The sequence below is a fragment of the Falco peregrinus genome, chromosome 7 (assembly GCF_023634155.1).
Source record: "Falco peregrinus isolate bFalPer1 chromosome 7, bFalPer1.pri, whole genome shotgun sequence".
NCBI classification, from domain to species: domain Eukaryota; kingdom Metazoa; phylum Chordata; class Aves; order Falconiformes; family Falconidae; genus Falco; species Falco peregrinus.
The window spans coordinates 82,073,279-82,098,182 of NC_073727.1; the positions used below are offsets into that span (position 1 = coordinate 82,073,279).

The window sequence follows — 24,904 nt, forward strand, 5'->3', positions numbered from 1 at the left end:
GTTTTGTTTTGGGTTTTTTTTTCATACTCTGCTAGTTACTGATATTCTATGATCCCTTTAGCTTCTCTCATCAGATACTTGCATTATAAATTTTTACCTTACCTTCAGTGCTATTAATTGCCTCCTCTTCTATTCCTTACCTATAGATTATTTAGTGTTTTACCTTTGCTTTCAGTTTTCTTTTAATAGGTTCACTTTTACATCAGCATACTTCTCCATTTGCAATGTTGATACTTGGAAAATTCAGCTGACATGCTGGCAGTTTACAAGGAAAAATAATGACTTCCGTAGTTTATCATCTTTAAGATACAGCTCTGTATCTTTCAGAAAAGATGATAAATTCATTTTCTGGGGAAAAAAGTCATGATTTTTAACTTGAACTTTCAGATCAAGCAGTGTGGTCTTTGTGGGCCCTTATAGATTTAAAATGGAAGACTATGTAAAAACATAATACATTATTTAATACTTTCAGATACATGATCGCTAAGGACTTGGAGTTATTTTTAAAAAGAGAATTTCTACTCTATGTTTCTTTGCTGTAAGAACTTTTAATTCAAAATATTTTTTCTGAAAAATATGAGCTTGTTTGTTTAGTTTGGGTTTACAAGCTCTTTTCTTCCCTTCAAGGCCCATTGTGCTGTAGAAATGCCACTGAATGGATACAAATTTGGAATTAGGAAGGGTAAAGTAACTGTATCATAAGATGTGAAACAGCAGCAGCAAAAAGAAAAACCTTTGAGAGCTGATTTCTAGGTAAGCAAAGCAGCAACAGAGAACTGGGTTGTTTTGGTTTCACGGACTGTGTAGAATATCAGCCTTCTGCAATCTGATGTACACACACAAAGTAGAGTAATAATACCTGTCACACGCTTAAGGAAATGCTGCAGATAATATACAAACAAGGACGGTCTAGTTGTAAATTCTAAAATAACTGATTTCTTGCCATCTTACTGTTTCTGGTTCTTAATTTGTGTGCCTGCTTGTAGCTAATATTTGAGCAGTAGATGTGATTTCCTAGTTAGGGTATACTTCTCAAAGCGGGCTAGTGAGTCACTGTCTGACTTCTTGCTGTCAGCGAGTTTTTGCTACCCTTCTCACATCTTTTTGCAACTCTGTCAACTTTGCATTTTTAATAATTGTTCCCTGTCATCTCACAATGTGGTTTGCTCTAAGGCTGTTGATATTCCTCCTTTCTGAACTTCTTAGTTTTGGCAGACTCTGTTTAGAAGCTAAACTGATATTAATCTTATTTTTAGTAAATATTCATATTTTTGTCTTGTGTGTTTCTTGATTAAAAAAAAACCAACCAGACATTCTTGGTACTGGAAGACTGAGTGTTAGATCACAGAGGGACATAACTGAAAAAATATCACAGTGCTTCCACTTCTATGCCTAGTTCCCAGTGTGAGATCTTTCAGAAGCTCCTGGTACCATGCTGGGAAAAAGATGAATATTCCAGAATAGCCTTGACAGCAGTAGACGTGAGTGGGAGACAGCTTATTCTAAGAAGTAGGAAAATTTAAGAAATGGGTGTTTCTTAATTTTTTTTTTTCTGTGCAGCTCACCTGTAGTATTGCAGTTTATAAACCCTAGGTGGTTTGCCTTAGTTGAAGCACCTGAATCGTTTATTTCAAGTTGGAAATGGGAAGGAGATTTGCATATGTCCTTTGAAATGAAGTCAGTACATAACAGTGCTTCCGACGTCCCATTTTTGTACAGAGAATTACTTTCTTAGGAAGAGTTTCATTTGTACATCCTAATCAGTGGCTTAGAGTAACAGATTGCACTGTTCTTCACAGCATACTAAATTCTCTACCATACCACTTGAAATACCACTTATATAATTTTCGCATTTGATTAACAAGCACAGCAAAACAAGTCTGGGACTAAACAAGGAAGGTAATTCGTAGAGAACAGTTGTGTCACTTTCTACAACACTTGGACAACATAGAAGGGTTAGCAGCACAGGATAACTTTTGTCAAACACATTACATTTTTCCAGTCTTGCTGTCTCATGGTTTCACATTAAAACTATTGCGTTATGCTAATTTTCTTATCGGTCATTCATATTTGTGTTGCATTTAGTCCTCTTTCCGTTTATTTACCTACTCACCCCATTAGCATCCAGAGTTTGTTCTTAAAAGAGATTGCCAAATTTGCATTAGTCTTTTAAGCATCTGTGTCAATATGCTCTAATGGTGTTTCTGTTGTGCTGTATCCTTCTAAAGCAATTCAGAACTTGATTGTCTCTAGTGAATACTGCAGCTACTGGAGTAATCTCTGTACTTGGATTAGTTAACTTTTTTGAAAACAAAGACCAAAGAAATACTTTCAGACTTCCACAAAGTCAAAATAAACCTGAAAAATGTATCTATGTTCCTGCAAAATTATTCCCACCAGTCGGTGACTGTCTTCTCAAAGCCTTTTAATATAAATGCAAGGGGAGCATTCCAAAAGAACAAGTCATTGACTGCTATTCAAAACTGCTTACAAACATGAATATTATAAAGCCAGCAGAATGGCAATTACAGTCTGTGTAGAATATTAATGTGCTACTTTGCATGAAGTAGGCCTTTGTTGCGAGTTCATTTTATAGGTGAGCTAGTGTAGATTGTTTTCAATATGAAGGATGACAGGCAGTGGCATTAATGGAATCTTGTTGCACATATTGCCATCTCTTAATATGCAATTAAGCACAGTTTTAAATCCTAAGATAAATCATACTGCGTGCAAAAGCAGCAAATTAAAAAACGTTCCCAAGTATTTTGTCATTATTCTTTCATCAGTTAGTATAGCAAGGTGATGCTAGCTATTGTAGATTTAAATTTTGAAGACTGAGGTTAGTGTAATTTTTACTCATAACTGTAATTAATTATTATTTTGTTTAACCCTTAAGAGTGAGTTATTTAAATTTAGCGTAATTTACCAAGTACAGAAAATAGGTTCTTAGCCATTACTCCCATGCAGAACAACTGTTCTAAAATATTATTAGGATTGTGAGATAAACTGATACATATATAGATGATGAGTTTTAGCAATCTTGGTCATGTGATAATGTTTTTCCAGAAAATTTGTAACAGACTAGAATGGGTTTGGATAAAGCCAATAGCTTTAGACTTGTGAAGTCATTTATTCTGAGAGAACAAAAGACTGTGATTTAAAGAGGAAACAAATGAGGGTTACAACAGAAATATATAAACCAGTATGTGATGTAAAGAAGATAAACTGAATATTTTACTGCCCTTTTCTTTATGGAAGAACTAGGTGGCATTGAAATTTGAAGGTGAAAAAAACTTGCATCTGAGAAAGAGATACCTTTGTTGAAAGGTAATATCTAGTGTATTTTCTTTCCTGATCTCCAGATCTTGTGCAAGAACTTCCTAGCTACTTTCTCTTTGTGGATGTTCCATGAAAATTCTTGTCATATGTGCAAATTCTCTGTAATCTTTTTATTCCCTGCTTTACCTTTTCACTTTGGACTATTGATATCACTACAGATGTGTTTCTTTCTAAGGCAGTGATTTTCAGCCAATACTTTGTGCTTCTCTGAGGATCCACATACAATGGATCCTAAAGGGTGAGTAAGAAGAGTAGATTCAGGAAGTGCTGTGATCGTTAGAAGAGGCTGCAGTTTATACAGAGTCCTAAATGTGCTGAAGAATTCAAAAGCTGCAAATTTCCCTTGAAAACCCTCATTCAGTGTTTCTGAATGTTTCCAAAGTGGTTTCATTTTTTCAGAAAGACAATGGGGCACCTGGTGGCAAGGATGGGAAGACCAGATATGAGTGGAATAATTATTTCCTTGTCACAGTAGTTTCCCACCCTCAAATGGCCATTGCTTTTAGGAACAATGCATGTGGACTACTTCCATAAAAATATTGTGTTACCCACCTGATCTCTTCAGACTTTTTTTTTTTTTTTTTTTTCCCCCAAAAATGAGGTGAGAAAGAGCATTGGTTCAGGAAGAATGTTCTCTTGGCTATCTGACTCTTCCTATTGTTACAGTCCTGCTAATAGTCAAATATATTTCTCCTTTTTTGCTGTTGTGCACTTTTGTTTGGCAATAAGGCTGTGTCTTACGTGAGGCAGTATGAACTTAGTGTTCAAATAGAGCTGTGAAATGAAAGATGTTTGTCCCAATGACAGTTTCCAATTGATGACTAAGAAGGCAAGAAGCTGACTTCAGGTTCTACCACCTTCTTTCTCCATTAAGGAGAAATTCAGAAAGCTTTGTACAATTGCTGATGTTAACAACTGTGTCAGTTAACTCTAATAAAGCCAAAGAAAAGCAGTAAAAGCCATTGACTTTATCAAGGTAGAAGTCTTTGGTTTCATGTTTCAACACTAGCAGAAGATGCATATACTGTGTCTAGCATCACTTCCATTCTTGCTATTGAAAGATCATGGTATATCAAAAGACTTACCCTTGGAATTGCTTGAATTTTATCTTCCCAGATGAGGAGCAGCTCCTAGTTTGAGTCTGTGTGCTTACCTAGAGAAATGCCTTTCTCTGTGGTCATCTATCTCTTGGTAACTTCATTCTTTCTAATGATAGAGTGGATGAATCTTTCTTTTCATTGAAGATTTTCAAACTGTATTAAGATGGTTAATGGCAATCACTTTTCAGAGGAAGCCAGTTCCATGGATCGTACTTGGAGAGGCTGCGCTTTTTGGCTGTTCCACAAGTACAGCCAGAGTTGGATCCACTGAAATAAGGGCATTAGCGTCACACAGATGAGGTCTAGTTTGAGAAGAGTTTGACAAGATGCCTACCCTCACACTGTAGACATATCCAAGAGGTCTGATACATTCTTCTTATGTATTACTTTTTCCAGTTTTCACTATAATCCCTTAAGAAGTGTATTTGTACTAGATCTGTGTACATACATTTGTGTTACCACAGCCAGCTGATCCATTTAGTTTTCCTTACTGTCATCTTGAACCACTGTTATCTCTGTGCCTTTCAAGGATGATGTTCATGAAGATCTTTCACAACAGGTTAAATTTTCTTCTGACCCTGAAAACAACAGTTTCCTGTAAAAGGAAAGAATGCTTCGCAGTTCATAGCTTCTTGCTTTTTTAATTCTTTTTCCTTCTTTTTATTTTTTTCAAAAAGGAGTGGAATTAAAATCAGTGTAGAACCCAGACAATAAGTTCCCTCATCTGCACACAACCGTTTGAGTTGGTAACTCTGATGTAATCTCAGACATTCAAGAGCTGGGGTGAAAAAAGAAATATATAACTGATTTCCTGCTTGTTGCTAAATCCATGTGTCACCTGGGGACAAAAGGATTTGGAACAAATCACAGGGCATATTTTTTTCTGGAAAGAGATTAATTAGTGATCAAGGAAGTTTTATAGGAAGGTGAAGCGCCCAGGGCTGACATCATACAGTTCCGAACACTAGACTGAGATCCCACTGAGGGAGCAGTAGGTGGAAGAAGTCTAAGTAACCCTTTAGGATTAAGGAAGTCAAAGTTATTCGATTCCTATTGGCCAGAGGATTGAGAACTGAAAAGAATGTTAAATGAACCATAGTTCTACATGGTGATAATCCCATCTCCTCCATTTCCAGAAGGGAATATAAAATATACAGTATTAAGGAAGAGAGATAGGCCTGTGACAAAAATAAATAAGAAATTTTTAAGAGTTCGTGGACTGGAGAGCTTAAAATCTTTTTTAAATCAATGGCTGTATGCCAATATAGTATAGGAGAACGTGAATTCGATTTAAATGAGTTCAGTTCAGGAGCAGAAACAGTTGGCAATTAATTCCTTATTGGCTAATTTGCTTTCATCAGGGAAACTCGAACGAATGCATTGCATGGCTTCCTTAAGGCTGTTAAAATGTAGCAGTTGTCTCTTTCTTATTTGCTCACAGTCTGTAAATTGCTCTATTATCCCGGAATTTTTCCCTCTATTATAGCATACATATTCTCTAAAAGATCATTGAATGTATAAAAGGTCAGATTCAGGATAGTGACTTTTGTCTAATAAATTAAGTTTGAGTGTTGAAATAGGTTTTCTTTATGTTGCTGCTGTCTTTCACTCATTAGTAATGTTATGATTACTATGCTAGGTAGGCTAGGCCTTCTAATAATTAGAAATTTGCTAGGCGTCAGTTACAGCATAATAAAGATGATCTGTGCACCTTAATTTTGATAGGATTTGATTTTGTTTCATCTCTCCTCTTTTAATGAGTCAATCTGTAATGATTTTTCTGTCATACTTGTATTAATGTATTTCCTGCATTCATCTGAAATAATTTTGAAGAGCTAGGTGGCCTGTGTATTTAGTTTGATTTGTTAATATGTTATTTTACTATATTTCACACTGGTTTTAATCCTGCCTAATAAATTAAGCAATTATGTTAAACTGCATTAAATTCGCAGCGTTATATCTGTTTTAAAGTAGCAAAGAGAAAAGAGGAATGCCGTTGTATTACTAAAGGCACTTCAAGAAGCATTGCTACGCTCTTGTTTATATTGCCTACTGGTAATTATTAAATAGAATTAGATTATTTTAAATAGCTTTGTGCATAAAATGAAATAGCAGGTATTTTGAATTATTACATCTGGTCCACAGTTAGGAAGATGCTTTATTTCTTGTTCCAGACTATTTAAATAATCTAAAAAAATAAAAAAATCTGTCTCAAACTGAAGCTTAGCTATCCTTTTGAAAGGCTAGTCATCCTCTGAAATTTTGGAATTTTTCTGATCTTTTCAGGACAAATTTTTAATAACTATTATGCTATATCTAACACTGCATTCTGTTTGTACAGTAAATCTGTCAATAGCATTGCTTTTTGCCTACTGTGTGCTCATTTGGTAGTTGGCAAGTACTCTGGCACCTTCAGAAAGAGTAGAATCATCTCTGAGAATCTGTTCTGAATGTCAGTTACCTTAACTCTGTTGGCATGATACGATTTGTTGTTTACACAGAAGGTCATGCACTCTCTTAATGGTGGTGAGGATTAGGGACTGTTTTCTGTAACCTCTGTAAACTGTACTAAGCTCTGAAATTCTTTAGCTAAGTACCATATTCTAATTGCATTTTTAAACTCTGCTTTCTGTGGAAGCAGCATGCTGTGTTTTAGACACTGCTAATTATTCTGCTACTTCGATCCCCTTCAAAACATCCATAGTTTTGAAGTGAAAATGAAGAGATTTATCATAGAATCATGGAATGGTTTGGGTTGGAAGGGACCTTAAAGATCATCTAGTTCCATCCTCGCTGCCATGGGCAGGGACACCTCCCACCAGACCAGGTTGCTCCAAGCCCCATCCAGCCTGGCCCTGAGCACTCCCAGGGATGGGGCATCCACAGCTGCTCTGGGCAGCCCGTGCCAGTGCCTCACCACCCTCACAGTAAAGAATTTCTCCTGAATATCTAATCTAAATCTACCCTCTTTCAGTTTAAAGCCATTCCCCCTTGTCCTATCACTACATGCCCCTGTAAAAAGTCCCTCTCCAGCTTCCTTGCAGGCCCTCTTTGGGTACTGGAAGGCGGCTATGAGGTCTCCCCAGAGCATTCTCTTTTCCAGGCTGAACAACGCCAATTGTCTCAGCTTGTCTTCACAAGAGAGGTGCTCCAGCCCTCTGAGCATCTTCTTTTTCTTCGGTTTGCAGATTTGCTTATTTTCCACTCTGATTCCCCCCCCTCCCCCCCCCCCCCCCCAAGACCATGTTCTTATGGGAAGTTCAGATCAAATAAAAAAAATTGTTTTTACCAGGTTCAGAATTCAGAGACATTAAGAGCAAAACAGTTTGTGGTAATTGATGAAATACAACCTCCTGTGTATTTCAGATTCGTGTGGTTCCACTCCTGGCCCAGAACATGGTCTGGCCAATGGGACACTTTACCTTACCTTTTGTTATCTTGAGGTGGGAGAGGGGAAAAAATAGAGGAGAGCCTAAAGGATGGAGATGGGAGCACAGCAGGGAAAGGAATGGCAGGGCAAGTTGTAACTGCTAAGGAAGACAGGAGAGGTTTTCTGATCTAATTCACCTAGTAGTATGGCTGGTTCAGGCCATAAGAGGACGTCGCAACCTTAGCTGAAAGCTAATTTGAAATCTTTTTTTTTTTTTTTTTTTTCTTTTTTTCTACAAAATTCAGTTCCACCAAGTGCAAGTATGTTCTTGACTTCCAGTGCTGTCACAGACTGACAACACTATTCTATTGCTGCAGTTGTTTATGGCTGGGTTTTTTGATACCTTGACATTTCTTTTATGCAGCTCTCATACCATGTTCACATGAATGACAGTGTGTTTCTTTAGCTTGCTAACTCTTATCAGGATCCCATATGGACCCCTACAGGTATGTTGATATCAGCATTCTATAACAGGTCCACCAGCAACTCAGTCATTTGCCTGAAACACTGTCTTTTAGGTTTCTCAATGCAGATGCTGTTTCATTTGGCTTTGTTCAGATCTTTTTTCGCTTTGAACATAACTTTCAGCTCCAGCTGGGCTGTTGTTTCTAATTATTTATTGAAATGCTGCTTCTGCTTCAAACTCAATTGCTTTAAGCTTCTATGATATCCCTGTAGTTTGGGTGCAATAGTCTCCTTTTGGAGAGTGCAACAGAGTGCACTTCTGGTCATTTTGAGCTTTATTGGGTCTTAAGTCTTTGGCTTAGCACAGCCTTTTGATAAAACCGTCTGTACTTTTGCTAGGGTGCTCAGCTGTTAGATATCCAATTCAACTGCAGAACATTATACTTCAAACAGATTCTATGAAGTACAAATAAGCCTGTACCTCTTCACTACTTGTCAATTCTAGGTAGTCTTACTGAGCTGTGTCGAAGATTTGGCATAAGAAATGATACCAAAGAGTGAAAAAGCACGTGCTTCTCTTACCATATGTAAATCTTCCTTGATTTTCTTCAGCTTTCTTCCAGGTCATTTCAAATCTTGGCATTCTCAGGTTCAGCATTTCTCAATGGCATCCTGCTAGCACAAGAAATAAGGCTCGCTGTAAATGACTGTGCTTGCTGAAAATGCTGGTGTTATTCATCCAAATTTTGGCTTAACTTTGCACTCTCTAGCATCTTTTCCTTTAGTTAAGGCCAGTTGGGCCATTCCCAGCTGACATATTTGAGAGTGACAGAACAATCCAGAGGGCAGGTCCGATCATACGCGTTTGGCCAAACTGACTTGCATAGCAGAGAACTTGCCCCAAACTACCTTGAATGGGAGTCATGCTATTCCAGATTTAGGCGTATCGTTGGACTCTCGTCTTGGTACAACCTAGTATGTTTCACCTAATAATAATGCTCAGACCACAGATCTTTCTTCAGTAATTCTTCCATGATTTTTTTCAGTTGGTATCATAACTTTTAGAATTAAAAGCACTTTCCTGTACGTAATCCTGCCCGTGTATTTTTTACATTCTTTTCTGCTTCAAAAATTGAAAGAAAAAGTAGCTGGCCTTTGATGATCAATTTATAGTTTAATCCCTTTTAAGTTTACCTTGCTTTTTTGTGTTCTGTCAGGATGTTACAATTTTCACACAAGCTGTGGAAGATTTTTGGTTTCAAAAGGATCTTTCTAAATGTGTCTTTAGAGTTATTTCTGCCATGATGAATTTTAGAGGGCCAGTCTTGAACTGCCTATCACTGCTTTTCAGCACTGGTTTTACTGTGACACCAGTTCTAAACTGCTGGTCTGAAGCCCTTAAAACCCTATTTACACTACTGTGCTGCTGTGGCATTTGAAAAAAAATCAAACAAACAAATCAAAAATATGAAGAGGTCTGGAATAGTACTGGTTTAAGTTTTTCCAGGAAAGTGTAATGGAAAACTAATGGAGAAGTAAAATTTGAAAGAGAAACCATATTTGCTCAGTCATACCCATTTAGTTTCTGTAAAGCCAAGCCTAAAAAGACTGTAGGAAGCAACCTGATCAATTTTTTGTTTTGTAATGTTTTCTGTCAGAGTAATTGCTTCTAAAATTAAGCTTTACAGCATGTATATAAACTTCTAGATACACTGTGGTGTACTCATGACTTCATGGTATTTTTTATTTCATATGATTTTCAATTAAATATTTTGCTTCTGTAATTTCTCACACATTTAAGCTGAATAAGCAACATCATTTTCATATAGTTAAATTCTGTTAATCCTTTTATTCTACATACGTAATCCACATAGTTTTAAATACATTAAATAAGAAAGTAGCACTGCTTTTCTATCCTGGCCAGTTTCTGTTATATTATGATATCCTACCATGCCTCTTGAGTCTTCCAGTTAAAATTTGGAAGACATTGGTGGTGGTCTCTGAAAATTGGGAGGAGGTTTAGGGGTCTGGTGACATAATTGTAGTGGAAAGCTGATGTTGTAGGCAGATGCTAGAATCATGGAAACACCATATTTTATTGTCTTGTTTCATAATCATCTCTAAGGGAAATATTCATACATTTTAGGCAACTGGTTTGTGAAAACATTATATTTATATGAAATATAAATATTTTCCTAAAGATTTTTTCTGTACAATAAAATGTAAGATTTTTTTTCCAAAACTAGAGGAAGCATAAATATGTAAATAAAACACTTCTTCCTAAACCAAAGACAAAAGTTGGTTTAGTTGAACATTGCCTTGAACAATTATGCAATATTCAGCATCTGACTTACAGAAAAGGAAAAATAACCGCATAATTAGAAGGAAACCTGTCTTCAACATTATCCTTTTATATTTATGAAAAGTATACAGGGAGTTTGATTCATTGGATTAAAGTGATTCAGAAAGCAGATGTCAGGTTTTTTTCTTAACGTATGAGGCTTGTGATCCAACCATCTTTGTCCTTTTCCTCACACAGGGCAGTGCCTAGAATCAGTCCTCTTGCTCTGTTAGGTGTTACGTTTTGTCTTTTCATGGCTTTTCTGTTTTCTTTTGCAGATAAATACAAGCTTTGAGTAGGTATTGCGTTTTCAGTGAGTCCAAAAGCCCCTAAGTTTGCTTCGGTTGAGGCTTTTTTTCCTCTGCGGTTCTGATCCTGGCATGATGGATTCTGCCTAAGGCTTTGGAGGAAGGGCTGAACTCACTGAAACTGAAGTTTGTGGTGCATATAGAGCCATTGGTTGCAAACTTCCAGAGCTGAAACAAAGCTCTACTTTGCCTGGAGAAGGGAAGAGGATTTTCTTCTCTAAAGTAACTTGTTGGCAGTGGGTAGGGCAGCAAAGTAGATTGGAAGGTAGGAGAACACAAGAATGGCCGTGCTGTCAAACCAGAGGTCAAACATTCTGCTTCAGACAGCAGTTGTAGTAGACATGCAGGGAAGAGTTTGGAGATGTTTCCAGAAACATTCCCCCAGTATCCAGCAATTTTGGCTATCTAAGGTGGAGAGCGGCTGTTCTACATGTTTATCAGTGGATTTCACTATCATATGGCTGTTTCCTTTCTCCTTGTGCAAGCTTTCAGCTTTCACAATATCCTGTGGCAAGCAATAAAAATGCATGTTGTGTGATAACCTACTACTCTGATTTGTTTTCAGACCAGCCATCTGCCACTTGCTTAGATTCATTTGATACTTACCAACCCTAGTATTGGTAGAGATGATTTTAGTAAGTGAAGCTGAATGTGGGGTGAGGTTATCATGCTTTTGGAAGAACAAACAAACAAAAAAAAGCCTTATGAGATGAAAAGCATTTTCAAAACCTTCTTTTAAAAAATGAATGAATTATGGTTAAGTACTAATGAACATGAATCTTGCATTACTCTGAGTTGTGTTTGTTAAAGATACTAAAACAGAGTGATTGCTGTTTATTTTTTGTGCGTTTTCTAAAGATACGTAAACTTCTGTCAAATCTTTTGAAACCAATACAGCTGTATTTTTCAGCAATCCATTGTTTTCTGATACGGTTTTAATTAATAGAGAACTTGCTGCTGCTTTTGTTGTTTTTCAGAACTATTTTATTACCTTATTGTCATTCTTTACCTATAAAAATGTTGTATGTATGATGTTTACTTTCAACATACTAGCATTGCTGTGGACTTTATGACATTTCCTGTAGGATGAGAATATTATTTCTTATGACAACAAACAACATCTTTTATTTTAACAATAGGTTATTGCATATGGTACTCCTACACTTCCTTATGGTAAATTAAAGAAATGCACATCAGAGAATGAAGTGATGTTATGAATGTGTTATCTCTCCCCTTTCTGCTGAAAAGAAGCTTGATATGTGTAAGGCTGACCCAGGGAATTGAGTGGAAATCTTGAAGGACAGACAGGGCTGCCCATGAACAGAACACAGTTCTGTCTGGGAAGGCCCATTCAGACATCAGCTGCCATCAAAGGACCATAGCATTTCTGGTCAGGAGAAGCTTCCTTACCACTTTTAAGGACACTTGAAAAGAAGAAAGAATATGAGAACTCTTTGGTGTCCTGCTCATTACTTTTCATATGGGCAGTAACTATTAAATGGGGAAACTGATGGGTTGACAGCTTACATTTTTTCTGCTTTTTTACGTTGTTTTTCTGATATTTTTCTGATATGTTAAAATAACTTTGATATGATACTTGAAGATCTAGTTATAAAATCTGGATTTTATTTTATGTGCTAAGGCCTCAGTCTTTGTCATTGTTTTGTTTTCCACTAGTTATTAGCAGCTTATTCATAACCACAACTAAATCATCATCCATCTATCCTTTGACTCCCTGAAAGCTAAGCAAAACATGGATAGAGAAACAGAAGTCCCAATAGAACTTGGAAGATGGGGTGAAAGGTGATACATAACAAAGTACGTGGTATAGTCTGTTGTCAGTTTTTTATGACTCATTGGAGTTGAAAGTCAATGTGAATTGTTTTCAGGTTCCTTTTGGAGGGAAGCATACATCTGAGGGAGATAAAACCAGGGGTTTTTTTACTTTATTGTTAAATTGACAAGCCTCTTTGCTTTTCCACAGTTTTCTTTTTCCTATGAGTTTACAGGAATGGAGGCAATTCTTCCTCCTCAACCAGGAATGAAAACACACAACACAAACCTTTCTTTAGTACTGAAGTGTTCATAACTGAGAAATTGTGTTAAATTATTTTTGTTGGTTTCTTTCTCCTTTTCCCCTAATAGTGACTTTGCGTGTGACTGTCTGGTCTAGAACTTTACTTTTTAAAAAAAGTTAGAAATATGCTTAAGTAGCCCGTTTGATTTGGAAAGACCCATACTATGATAGATACTTTTACAAGCTTTATTTCAGATTAGTTTCTGAAAAAACTAATAAACCCCCAACATATTTCATGCTTCAGCTTGTGAAGAACTGAATGTTTTTATTCTAGAATAGACTTAAAAAAAACCCATGTAAGACAGAAATGACAGTTTAAGTTTATGCCTTGTAGATTGGAGTAAAGTAGGTTTATAAATTCAAATTATCCCAAGAAGTTTCTGTATTCATTTTTTTGGTGGTTTTCTCTTAAGTGAGATTTCTTAGTGGCTCTTATTTTAGCTTGCTTTAACAGGATAGCAGGAATTATAATTTACTTTTTAAAACTTTGTGTCTTTCTTATGTAACTTGTAAGGCAATTATTATGATTCTTACTCCAAAATGGAAGCTTGAATGCTCTACTGCTGGTATGTTTAATTTCTTTCAGTATGTTTTAGAAATCATACTACTAGATAAGAATAATATTGCTTAAGATGGCTTGGGAATTTCTTGTAATTTTCTGTGTCATATGAAGGGCTATTAGCACATGACCATGCTAAATTGTATGTGGAAGAAGCATGATGCATAAATGTCTCAGGGCTAAGTGTCTTCCCCTGGGGTCATAGAATTTAAAGTGTTTGTTCTGTTTCCTGTCAAAAGTATTTTCCAGAGTATCCCAAATTATCATGTCTGGGCAGAAACCATTTTCACAAGATTCTTGTTGCTTTGGAAACCTCTCTAGCGTGAGGCTAGCTGGGCCATCTAAAATGTTGTTGACATGTTGCTCAGAACTGTACTCATTGCACATGGTGTAGAATCATTTGTTCCAAGAGTTTAGCTGATGTTCTCTCCTTTGTAATTTAACTTTCACAGAGGTTAGCAATTCCTTGACCATTTCTGCACATGGTTTGCTCTTGATCTCTAAGCAGAATTGTTGAATCTTAGGGAGCTACTTGAGTAGAAAGTGATAACATAAATAAAGGTGACACAACTAGAATTTCAGATCATAGACTCATAGAATCATTTAGGTTGGAAAAGACCTTTTTGATTATCAAGTCCAACTGTTAACCCAGGACTGCCTTGGTCCATCAGTCCAGCCTGTCCAGACCCCCCTGCAGAGCCTTCCTGCCCTCAAGCAGATCAACATGCCTCCCCAGCTTGGTCATCTGCAAATTTACTGAGGTTGCACTCGATCCCCTCATCCAAATCATCAATAAAAATATTAAACAGGCCACCAACTGGATTTAACTCCATTCACCACCACTCTTTGGGCTTGGCCGTCCAGCCAGCGTTTTATCCAGTGTAGAGTACACCTGTGCAAGCCATGAGCAGCCAGTTTCTCCAGGAGAATGCTGTGGGAGACAGTGGCAAAGTCTTTACTAAGGTCTAATTAGACAACATCCACAGCTTTTCCCTCATCCAGTAGGCAGGTCACCTTATCATAGAAGGAGATCAGGTCAGTCAAGTAGGACCTGCCTTTCATAAACCCCTGGTGGCTGGGCCTGATCCCCGAGGTGTCCTGCACGTGCTGTGTGATCACACTCAGGATGATCTGGTCCATAACCTTCCCGGGCACTGAGGTCAGCTTGACAGGCCTGTAGTTCCCCAGATCCTCCTTTCTGTCCTTCTTGTAGATGGGTATCACATTGGATAACCTCCAGTCTTCTGGGACCTTCCCAGTTAGCCAGGACTGCTGATAAATGATGGAGGGTGGCTTGATAAGCTCTTCCACCAGCTCCCTCAGTACCCTTGGGTGGATGCCATTCTGCTCCATAGAAATGGGCACATCTAAGTGGAGCAGCAGGTCACAAACTGTTTCCTCCTGGATATGTGGACTTCGTTCTTCTCCTCATCCCTGTCATCCAGCTCAGGGGGCTGAGTACCCTTGAGGATAACTGCTCTGACTTAAAGACTGAGACAAAGAAGGCATTAAGTTCCTCAGCCTTTTCCTCAGGTTTGGTGGCAATGTTCCCCACACAAATCCAATAAAGGATGCAGTTATCCTTGGCCCTCCTTTTGTTTCTTATGTATTTGTAAAAACGTTTTTTGTTATCTTTTACGGCAGTGGCCAGCCTGAGTTCTAGCTGGGCTTCCACCTTTCCAATCTTTGCCCTGCACAACCTCACGACATACTTATAGTCCTCCTGAATTGCCTGCCCCTTCTTCCAAAGGTGGTACATTTTCTGGTTTTTTTTCACCCTGAGTTCCAGCAAAAGCTCTGTCTAGCCAGGCAGGTCTTCTTCCCTGACAGCTCATCTTTCAGCACATGGGGACAGCCTGTTCCTCTGCCTTTAAGATTTCCTTCTGGGAGAATGTCCAGCCTTCCTGAACTCCTTGGCCCTTCAGAACTATCTCCCAAGGGTCTCTCTTGACCAGGCTCCTAAAGAGGCCAAAGTCTGCCCTCTTGAAGTCCATGGCAGCGGTTTTGCTGACCCCCTTCCTTACTTTTCAAAGAACTGAAAACTCTGTCATTTTGTGATCACTATGCTGAGGATGTCCTCTGATCATCACATCACCTACCAGTCCTCTGTTCATAAACAGCAGGTCCAGCAGGACATTTCCCCTAGCTGGCTCCCCTCACCAGCTCTGTCAGGAAGTTATCTTCTGCTGTGCTGTATTTCCAGCAGACATCTGGTAAGTGGAAGTCCCTCAGAAGAACAAGGGCTAGTGATTGTGAGACTTCTCCCAGATGCTTATAGAATATTCCATCTGCCTCTTCGTCCTGGTGTGGTGGTCTGTAATAGATTCCCACCATTGGCCTTCCATGTGATTCTTACCCATAAATATTCAACCTTGTTGCCACCACAAATCTCTAGACAACCAAAACGCTCCCTACCACACAGGGCTTCCCCACCACCTCTCCTCCCTTGCCCATCCCTTCTGAAGAGTTTACAGCCCTCCATGGCAGCACTCCAGCTGTCAGTCATCCCACCATGTTTCCATGATGACAGCTATATCATATTTTTCCAGCTCCGCAATGGCTTGCAACTCCTTCCAGTTTGTTGCCCATGCTTCAGTTATTAATCACATTGAATAAAAGACAATAAAAGACAAAAATACTTTGAAAGTTTGGGGAAGGGGGGGGCAGGTTTGTATAAATTTAAATAAGGAATTGTAGGTGATGTGAATTTTGCTTTAGAAACTGAAAGAGGGTGTAAATTAGTTTGAACTTTCTTGGCAGGTGAATATTGGTGTGCTTAATGAGTATTATGATTACTGGGAGGGATGTTAGGGAAACATGCATTTCAAATAACAAAACAAGAAGCTATTAAAGAGAAATGCTAATCAGCTAAAAACTGAATCCTGAGTCATGGCAATTTGTAAGGTAATTACCTTTTAACCAAATACAATAGTGTTAAAATCAGAACAAAAAGATTTCTAGTAAAGTCTTTCATGCATGCCTGCCGTAAATATTTTAGAGATGCTTATCAGCATGCTATTTAAACACTAAACAGCAGTTAGAGGTAACCTCTTTTATCCTACTGTGTTCTTTCTTGTCCCATGTATATTGTTGGTTTTGTAAATCTCAATGATGCACATAGAGATTATTTTCACACTTGTGGAACATCCACTTAAAAGGCTTCCCATGTTGTTTTGAAGTAAAATGCATATTATGCAAACATACAAGCCACACTGAAAAATGTTTGCCTTGTGTTTAGAACTTGGAATGCAGCAATGAGTAGCCTGGATAGGGAGAACGTTCAAGAACAGAATTCCTTGCGATATTTCATCTTTGTTCATAAAATGAGAATATATTGCCACTTGAGGAAACAATTCAGTCATTCTTGAAATACATTTCTGTTAACCTCTGAGTCAGACTGGGTAGGTAGAGTAAAACAGTGTTGATTTTACTGAAAACTTAGGTTTGTGAGCGTTACCTTAGACAACACAAAATTTGCTAAATGATGATCACTTGTTGATAGGTTTCCAGCTAGTTGCTTCTTCCTTATTTTTCGTTATGATGATTTAGGAACTTTTTTATCTAAAAAGTGATGCTTCCAAATATCTTTCCATTTAGAGACTTAATTTGATAATGATATACTTGTTAGGACAACTGTCATGTTAAAACACAGAAAATGTTTTCAGAGAAGCATCCCTCCTATATGCAGGCATAGTGAGCACAGATGTTTTCTTTTCTGTGGGTATCAGTGGCTGTATTTACTTTGTCACTGCTTTATTTAGTCTCATATCCACCTTTGTTATAGTTCTGGAAGGAGCAATCCCTCCTACTTCCAGAAAGCCAAGACAGCAAATAAAATAAATCTAGAAAAAGAGTTGGGGTAGTTGACCACGAAACAGCATATACTGGATTGTGTATATCTAAAAGCATGTAAATCAAGCTTAGTCATTTTCTAACAGGCGTGCTCCACTTCAAACACTTCGAATTAATTTGACTAAATTGACTGTTCTGTGTTACACGGGACATCAGCTTGCACTCACTTTGTGGTCCCCTAGGCCATGAATTTGAATTTTCTTGCCAAGATTTCAGTCTGCACATGTACCTGCCTGTACCAGCAGCTTTCAGTAAGGAAACAAGGGGTGCTGGAACTATTTGCTGCGATGATGTCTTGGCTGGTGATAGACTATTTCAAGGAAGATGCATGCTCTTTGCCTGTTTCCACGTGCTCTAAAGAATTTTCTAAAGAAAAAATGGCTCCATTTGCTTCACTGAGAAGGGGATGGGCCATGGGGGATTTTTGCTGGAAATGGCTAGATGGCAGATTTGGTTCTGTTCTGCCCTCTGTCCTCCTTAAGTGATCACAGGCGAGCAGCTGGTGGTGCAGCCCACTGCCTCTGCTTCTCTTGAGGGCAATATTAGCCACGCTTTAGCAGTTCCCGTTGTTTATTTTGGTCTACCCTTTATGCTTCTCTGAATAATTTGCATGTAAAAGAGAAATGCCAACTTCTAGCATGATATTTCAGTGAAATTTGAAACAATTTCTTGGGACATAGAAAAGACACTTTGCTAGCATAAAAGTTACATCCTTGCTGAATAGTAAAAGTTTGCAAAGAAATGGAAGTGGCAAAAGTTGCAAGAAAAAATTTACAAGAAGCAAAACTGTTAGAGTATGATGGATTGAGGAGATTTGGGCAGAACATTCTCTGCTAAAATAGCCATCTTCTAGAACTGTCAGTTTTATCACTTTCTAAACACCAGAGGTATATAAACACTTAACTATCCAGTTTGATTAAAATTTATATCAGTATGTCAGTATTTTATATAGCATCATGTTGTGTATAGTTATTTGTTGCAATATACTTTTAAACTTGGTATCTTTGTGGGACTGAAAAAGCCTGAACAGATGTTAAATAAACTATAAGGATAGAAGAGGAAGAAAACTTTTTGTAAGTAATCAAACATAATGGTGCCTCTAAATTAATTTTAATTGTTTTAATTTTGTCAGAAATTTCAGCATTTCAATGTTCCATTCTAAACCAAAAAGAATTTTTCTCGAGTTAGAGCTGTTTCTGGCTTATTCCAGAAAGCATACAGATGTTGCTGATACTTTGTCCATAGTCTACATATGTATCTGAGTTACGTGGAAGCAAATCCTAGTTGCCATGGACATACTGTCTTTCTTTCCATCTAATTCTTATTTGTACTGGTTGAGTGTTGTCCCCATTCTGTAGGTCTTTTGAGATATAAAAGAAATAAAACTTACATATCTATACTAGAAGTTAACATCCATCTTCTGCATGTGAAAATTCCGGCCTCAGCAGATTACTTCACTAGAAGTAATGAGTTGTGGCTGGTGAATGGCTTAAGAATAGTAGAGAATTTCTTCAAAGCTAATATTTATTCTGTTGTTCTTGTTTAAAATTGCTGTTATTGAGGCCATTTCAATAAATTATGCAAATGTGCATGATACTGTAAAACAAGAAAACAAAAATATTCTAAGTGCAAAACTTGCATTTAGAATATCACTTGGGATTTTTTCTGAATCTGGTTGAATAACCTTCAAAAATTACATCCACTATTCTGTGAAGGTTACTTTGGTTAATTCTTTGCTTTCAGATCCCTATTGTCCAAAATTTTGCTGAAGACCCCAACTCCAAATCTGTCCAATAAGAGAGCTGTGGCTTGGAATTTGGTACAGGGCCATCTGACCTGTTGCTTTGCAAAGAGGAAGTGCAATAAAGGTCCAGGGACCTGCAACACAGATGGCTTTTTAGCTTTCTGACTGTCATCGCTGCCTACGGTTTTGAGCAGTTTCCTTTAACATATTAGTACTGGGGTTTATGAATTCATTATAAAGAAGACAGGTTAGAGATCTTTTTCCCTGCTTTCAGATTATGTAGTCAATATGTGTGCTATTCCAGGTGGCCACCCTGTGATGTAGGAGAAGCTTGAAGAATTAATTTCAGCCAAAAGCTTTGGCACTTGCTGCATTCTGAACTCGGTGATGTAAATATATGAATTCTGATTAGCAGATTGTCAAATCCAGCCAGGAGATCCTTGTACCCCTTGTTCCCATCTTATACAGAGCTCAATCTTATTTTATTAATAATTCTAAAAAAAATAATATTAACTTTGAGGAGGTTTTTTGGTTTGACATATCATAATAAGCAAATAATTTCAAAAGTTAGTTTCCAAACTCAGGTGCATGCAAAATGCATCTTACTGTGAAGAAACACATTTCCAAATACTAGGTGAGGAAAAATCAGCAAGGACTAGTGTCACAAAAAAACCCAGTGTCCAAATCCCATATTGCCTACCCATCTAATCTGATCTGTAAAAAGATTCATTATATTAAAGAACTTTCTGAAAAACAGAATTAGTGTTATTTAAAGTTGGTATTAAGATGTTCTGGAATTGTAGCCTATATTTATAAGGTTTGCTTTACCGACAAACCTTCTGAACTTTCTGGATGGACTAGCTGTGTGCGCGCGCGTGTGTGTGTACACTTAAGAGGTCTTTTATGTGACTGTGCACCATTAGGTAACAGTAAAGGTATTCCTCTACAAATTCTGTGGCATAAATTTGCATTGGTAGTTTCTGCATCAATTAGCGCTACAGAAGACATCTAACAAAAGAAATGGAGACGCATTTTGTTCGGATTATTAAATGGGTCGGAAAGGTTAATAAGTCTTGAGCAAGAAAGTGTTCTAGTCCAATTCCCCCTCCCCACCCCTGGTTTTATAAAACAATATTTTAAAGTGCGTTTGTCCCCTGAAAAGCAATTACCTCAAAAAAATACTTCCTCCTTGCCATCAGACTTACCCTTTCTGTTCAAAGTCAGTTCGGTGAAGCTAAAATAATTTTCCTTTAGTGCAGTAGTATTTGCAGAGGAAAAAGAATTAGTTAGCTCGTGGTTTCTTTTATCCATAATCAATTAGATAGTTTACTAAGCTGCAATCAGTTGCACTTTTCAAGACCCACTGAAAGTAACACAATTGCTTAACGGCTTGGAAGAGCCTGAGGTTATGGGGATAAGTGAAATGACATAATTTGCCTTTCTAAAACATTTTCCATTGATTCCTCATGTGAAAGAAAGATCTGAGTGAATTTACAAGGCCAACACCTGAATCAAACACGTTTTTGCTTATAACATTGTACTTCTATACTTTGGATATTAGAAGTACAATGTTATAAGCAAAAACGTAAAGCATAGAACTGTAATTTATGTTTACAATCATACTTTATGTACTTTTATCACTGTAAAGAGTTTCAGGACATGGTACATCTGTGGATCTGGTTTAGAGTGGGATGAATTACATTCTGAAAGACCCTGGGAACTACTCAGCTGCCAAAACTCAGCCATCTAATACCACATTGGATGCCCTAAGGTGGTACTTTGGGTTTACGGCTGTTAACTCTTACGTAAAGCTCTGCTCATGCATGTGCCTCGGATACCCTTGGACATCCAAAATGGCAACAGATACCTACATTCAGGCAACTTGAGTCCCACCCCATGCTTGCCTCTGTTGGCTAAAACAGGAACCAAGGATAACTGTCTCAGCTTGTTGATGCCTGTGTTTGGTCAGATGACTCCTACACTAAAGTCTAAAAAGCAGAGTTTGTAGGCCCTCAGAATCATCTGTTCTGTAGAGATTCAGGAAATCATTAGTACCAGTTATTTTCTCAACTTAGAAAGTAGTAATTTAGTCTAATAAGCAAAATAAATACAATTATCTCACCAGTATTAGTTAATAGTCAAAACAATCGGTGTATAGGCATAATTGTCCTAGAGTCAGCTGCTTGGTATTTGAAGAAACAGACTGTCTTGTTACCTCTGTTTTCCCTAATTACACAATTGGATTTAATTGGACTTTAAAAGTATGCAAATACTTACTATTGTCCTTTTATATTTTTTTGCCGTCTGTTGTGATGAGAATGACAATACCAAATTCTTGGCAGCAGCTTTTGAACTGCGGATTTTTCTTGCCAGGTTCCAGAGAGACAGAACTGGAGCATGCAAGGCTAGGGATAATATTTTTTCAGTAATTAACCTAATTTTCAAGATGTTTAGAAAAAGCAAAATGACTTTGCTACATTGAGGCTTTGGCTGTGGTATCTCTAGTGTCATCCCTGAGGTGGCACGCTACCTGAAAGATATTAGTCTAGGGAGCTTCAACACAGATTTTAGGTTCAAGAGCTACTAGCTCAGAAGGACAGTGAGCAGCCCCTGAGCCACCATCTACCGCAGAGGCAGACAGCAGCAACCTTACCTGAGGAAGGTAAAGTGCTGTGTTTTTGATAGATTCTACTGGAATCCAAAATAACTTACGTTGTTTGTAAAAAAACACCATTATATAATAAATTTCACACTTTGGAAGTCTAGCAGTATGCTAGTAGGTTCAGGGTGGGTAAAACGATTTGATGCTGATTCATAGACCCATGTCAAAACCTAAGCCCATCTGGCTTTGTCCCACAGACCCAAACAGTTGTTTAGGCTTGTTAGACCTATCGGTCCATTTTCTAAAGTGCATAATTTTCTAGCAGCTATGATTTTACCTTTCAGTTCTGATCATCTATCTATTGTAATTGCAGCGCTTTTCAGAACAAGGTCATCTTATATTATTGGTAGATTTTGCTGTAAAGGGCACAGAATTTCAATTCACAGGGACAGCTGCCCAAGGTTTAAGTTTTTATCTTACCAGTTATTCCCTATGTACAGCAGAGATTCTGAAAACTTCAGTTTGGAACTGCAGTTTCCAAATACAGAACAGGTAAATTTATATTAGATAAAGCTGTAAGGCTTTTGATAAATTTGTTGTTTGGTCAGTGAGCGTATTTGACAAACTGACCCTTCCACTTTGTAACCGAGTCAGATATGTAGTACTGGCTTGTGTATCTTCTATTTGGATTAATAATTTGAACTTTTAATTTGCTTTCTAGAGGTGTTATTTGAATAGATGATTGTCTATATTTAAAAATTTATTTTTTTACTTGTTATTTCGTTTGTCAGAAAACAGAAATCCACTAATTTTAATGATATGCCTAAACCAAACAAAGCTACTGTTGTTATTGTTGTTGTTTGTAATCATTATTATATGTCATCTCTGTGGATAATTAGGTAGCGAAACCCTCTGACTCATGAACAGGAGGTTATGTTGACTTTCCATTTGGGAGTGTGATGGAGAGTTAGGTTTTTGGCTGTTATCACAAAAAGGAAAATATTTCTTAGAAGTAATCATACTGAGAGTGTAGCTGTTCTGATTATATAAATACTACTGTAAATGTTAACATTATTCCTTAAACTGTCTTCTGAGATGGTAGGCTGCACAAACATTTTCACACTGTGCTTATGTATTGATTTTTCTTTATTCCCAGATCCAGGCAATGTATAACATTACCCAGTATGAGAATATTTTTCTTTTGTGCATGATTCTGGAACAACTTCTTCAAAATGAGACAGAAGAAAGTAACGTTTCAAGCTCAGACTACGATGGAGAGGAAAAAATCAAATTTCTGAAGAACCTTGATCAAATTATTCTTCATCTCTCAGATGAATTCCCTTTGTTTTCTTTGTATTTATGGAGAGTAAGTGTTCTTTTGAACTCAGCTCAAATACAAGTTGATTAAAACAAGCAGACTGCTTTTTAATAGTGCATTTATTGTGGGATTGCATTGGAAAATTCTCAAGCCAGACAGGAGAATTGTTGTAATTGGAAAATATTTACATTAAACTACTATGCTATACAGCAGTTTCAGAGATAATGCGATTTTTTTCCCAATTTTAAATACAGAAAAATATTTAATAATCCAGGTGCTGTTTTCAATAAATGCTTTTTCTCATAATGGAAAACGGTAAGTTGATGTTTGTGTACACAGTGAAAATGGCAACAAAGAAAGTGTTTCAGGTGATGATTAAAATAATAGCTATGCATTTTAAAGTCAAGACACAACGTGTGTTTAAAGCTTCCAAATTAGGAAAGTATTGCCTTTCTTTTAAGAGTTGTATAGCTTCTGTGTGCTTTAGAGACAATGGCTGGTTGGCAGAAACAAGAATATTTTAAAACTTGGTAACTTACTGCTGCAAATTCTTACAGGAAAGTCTTGGTTTCTGATTTATTCAAAAGAGTCATTAACCTGAGCAAACTAAATCTGCTGCTCAGTTTTACAACTCCTACATTTATTGTATACTGCTTGGCTTTACCCGCGTAGGCACAGTAGGCCTAATTTGGTCCAAATTGACTAATGATTTCAAGGATCTAATCTAAATAAATTTAATTCATTTCATGATTACTTTAAAACTTTCTGTTCAAAATTAATGAATGTTGATAAAATCCCCTTTGAATATTTGTGTTATCTGATTTTTAAATTTTTATTTCTGTGTGATGGAATTACATTCATAGTAATAATCAAAGCAACATATTGTAACAGAAATAATCTTAAACATAAAAGGCCTTTAAAATATGACTTCAGCAATACCTTAACTGATCCAGAGTCTTTGATAAACTTAGAGGGTAATTATTATGCTGAATGGCATTTTTTTCTAACAGATAAACAACATTGTAGTTTTATGTCTCCTAATAGTGCATATTCACTGTAAATATGAAAATATTTTTAGCATTAGTCCTTATCCTTCCCCTTGCACTTCTTTCATCGGATTGATTTTTATGTCATAAAAATTATCTGAAACACCACTTTTTTAAAAATGTAAGTGATTTATCTTGTTAATTTGAATGCATTTATTTCAGATAATAAAACTTTGGTTTCTATATATGTAAAATGCACTAGTATTTACAAAAGTTTACAAAACAAGGTACTTTGATTGAATTGGCTCCCTAAAGAATGATTCTTATACTTCTTTATACACTGGCCACTGCTTTGTTTCTTAAACTTCATATTTGGTATGTCAAGTGGTAACATTTGTTTAATGCTTTCTTTTAGCAAAATTTCTTTCAACAGAAATGTTTGATTTGCAAAACAAGTATTCCTTAATAGTCACATTAGAAAATCAGATAAGTTTAGCCAAATTAAAGAAAATAAAATTAAATCAATATGTAAGTTTGGTAGCTGCTCAGGAGCTACTGTTCCACATCCCTTCACAGCACGGAAAGCGTGATTACAAAAAGAGCAAGGAAAGGAATAAACAAAAGGAACTGGTATCTAATTAATAGAACAGTTTTCATTTTCATTTCTTAACAAAGCTTCACTCAAAAATATTTTGTAAAGAAAACACACAGAACACAGGAGGATACTGCAGTCTGTATATAGCAAAATATCTATTGTTTCAAGACTCCTGTTATAAAGAACAGTTTCAACACTAGATTGCATACCACAGCATATTTGCTGATCTATTGGCAAAAAATATTTTT

The 24,904-nt window shown here is 37.0% G+C and overlaps 1 protein-coding gene across 1 annotated transcript in view; it reads left to right on the forward strand.

Annotated features, from left to right (window-relative positions):
• MEI4 (meiotic double-stranded break formation protein 4) overlaps positions 1–24,440 on the forward strand; it is an 80,819-nt gene extending 56,379 nt beyond the window's left edge. The window contains exon 5 of the mRNA XM_055811303.1: positions 22,914–24,440. Coding sequence (XP_055667278.1) covers positions 22,914–23,165 — 252 coding nt within the window. The 3' untranslated portion in view covers positions 23,166–24,440. The remainder of the gene's footprint in view (positions 1–22,913) is intronic.
• The last annotated feature ends 464 nt before the right edge of the window (positions 24,441–24,904 follow it).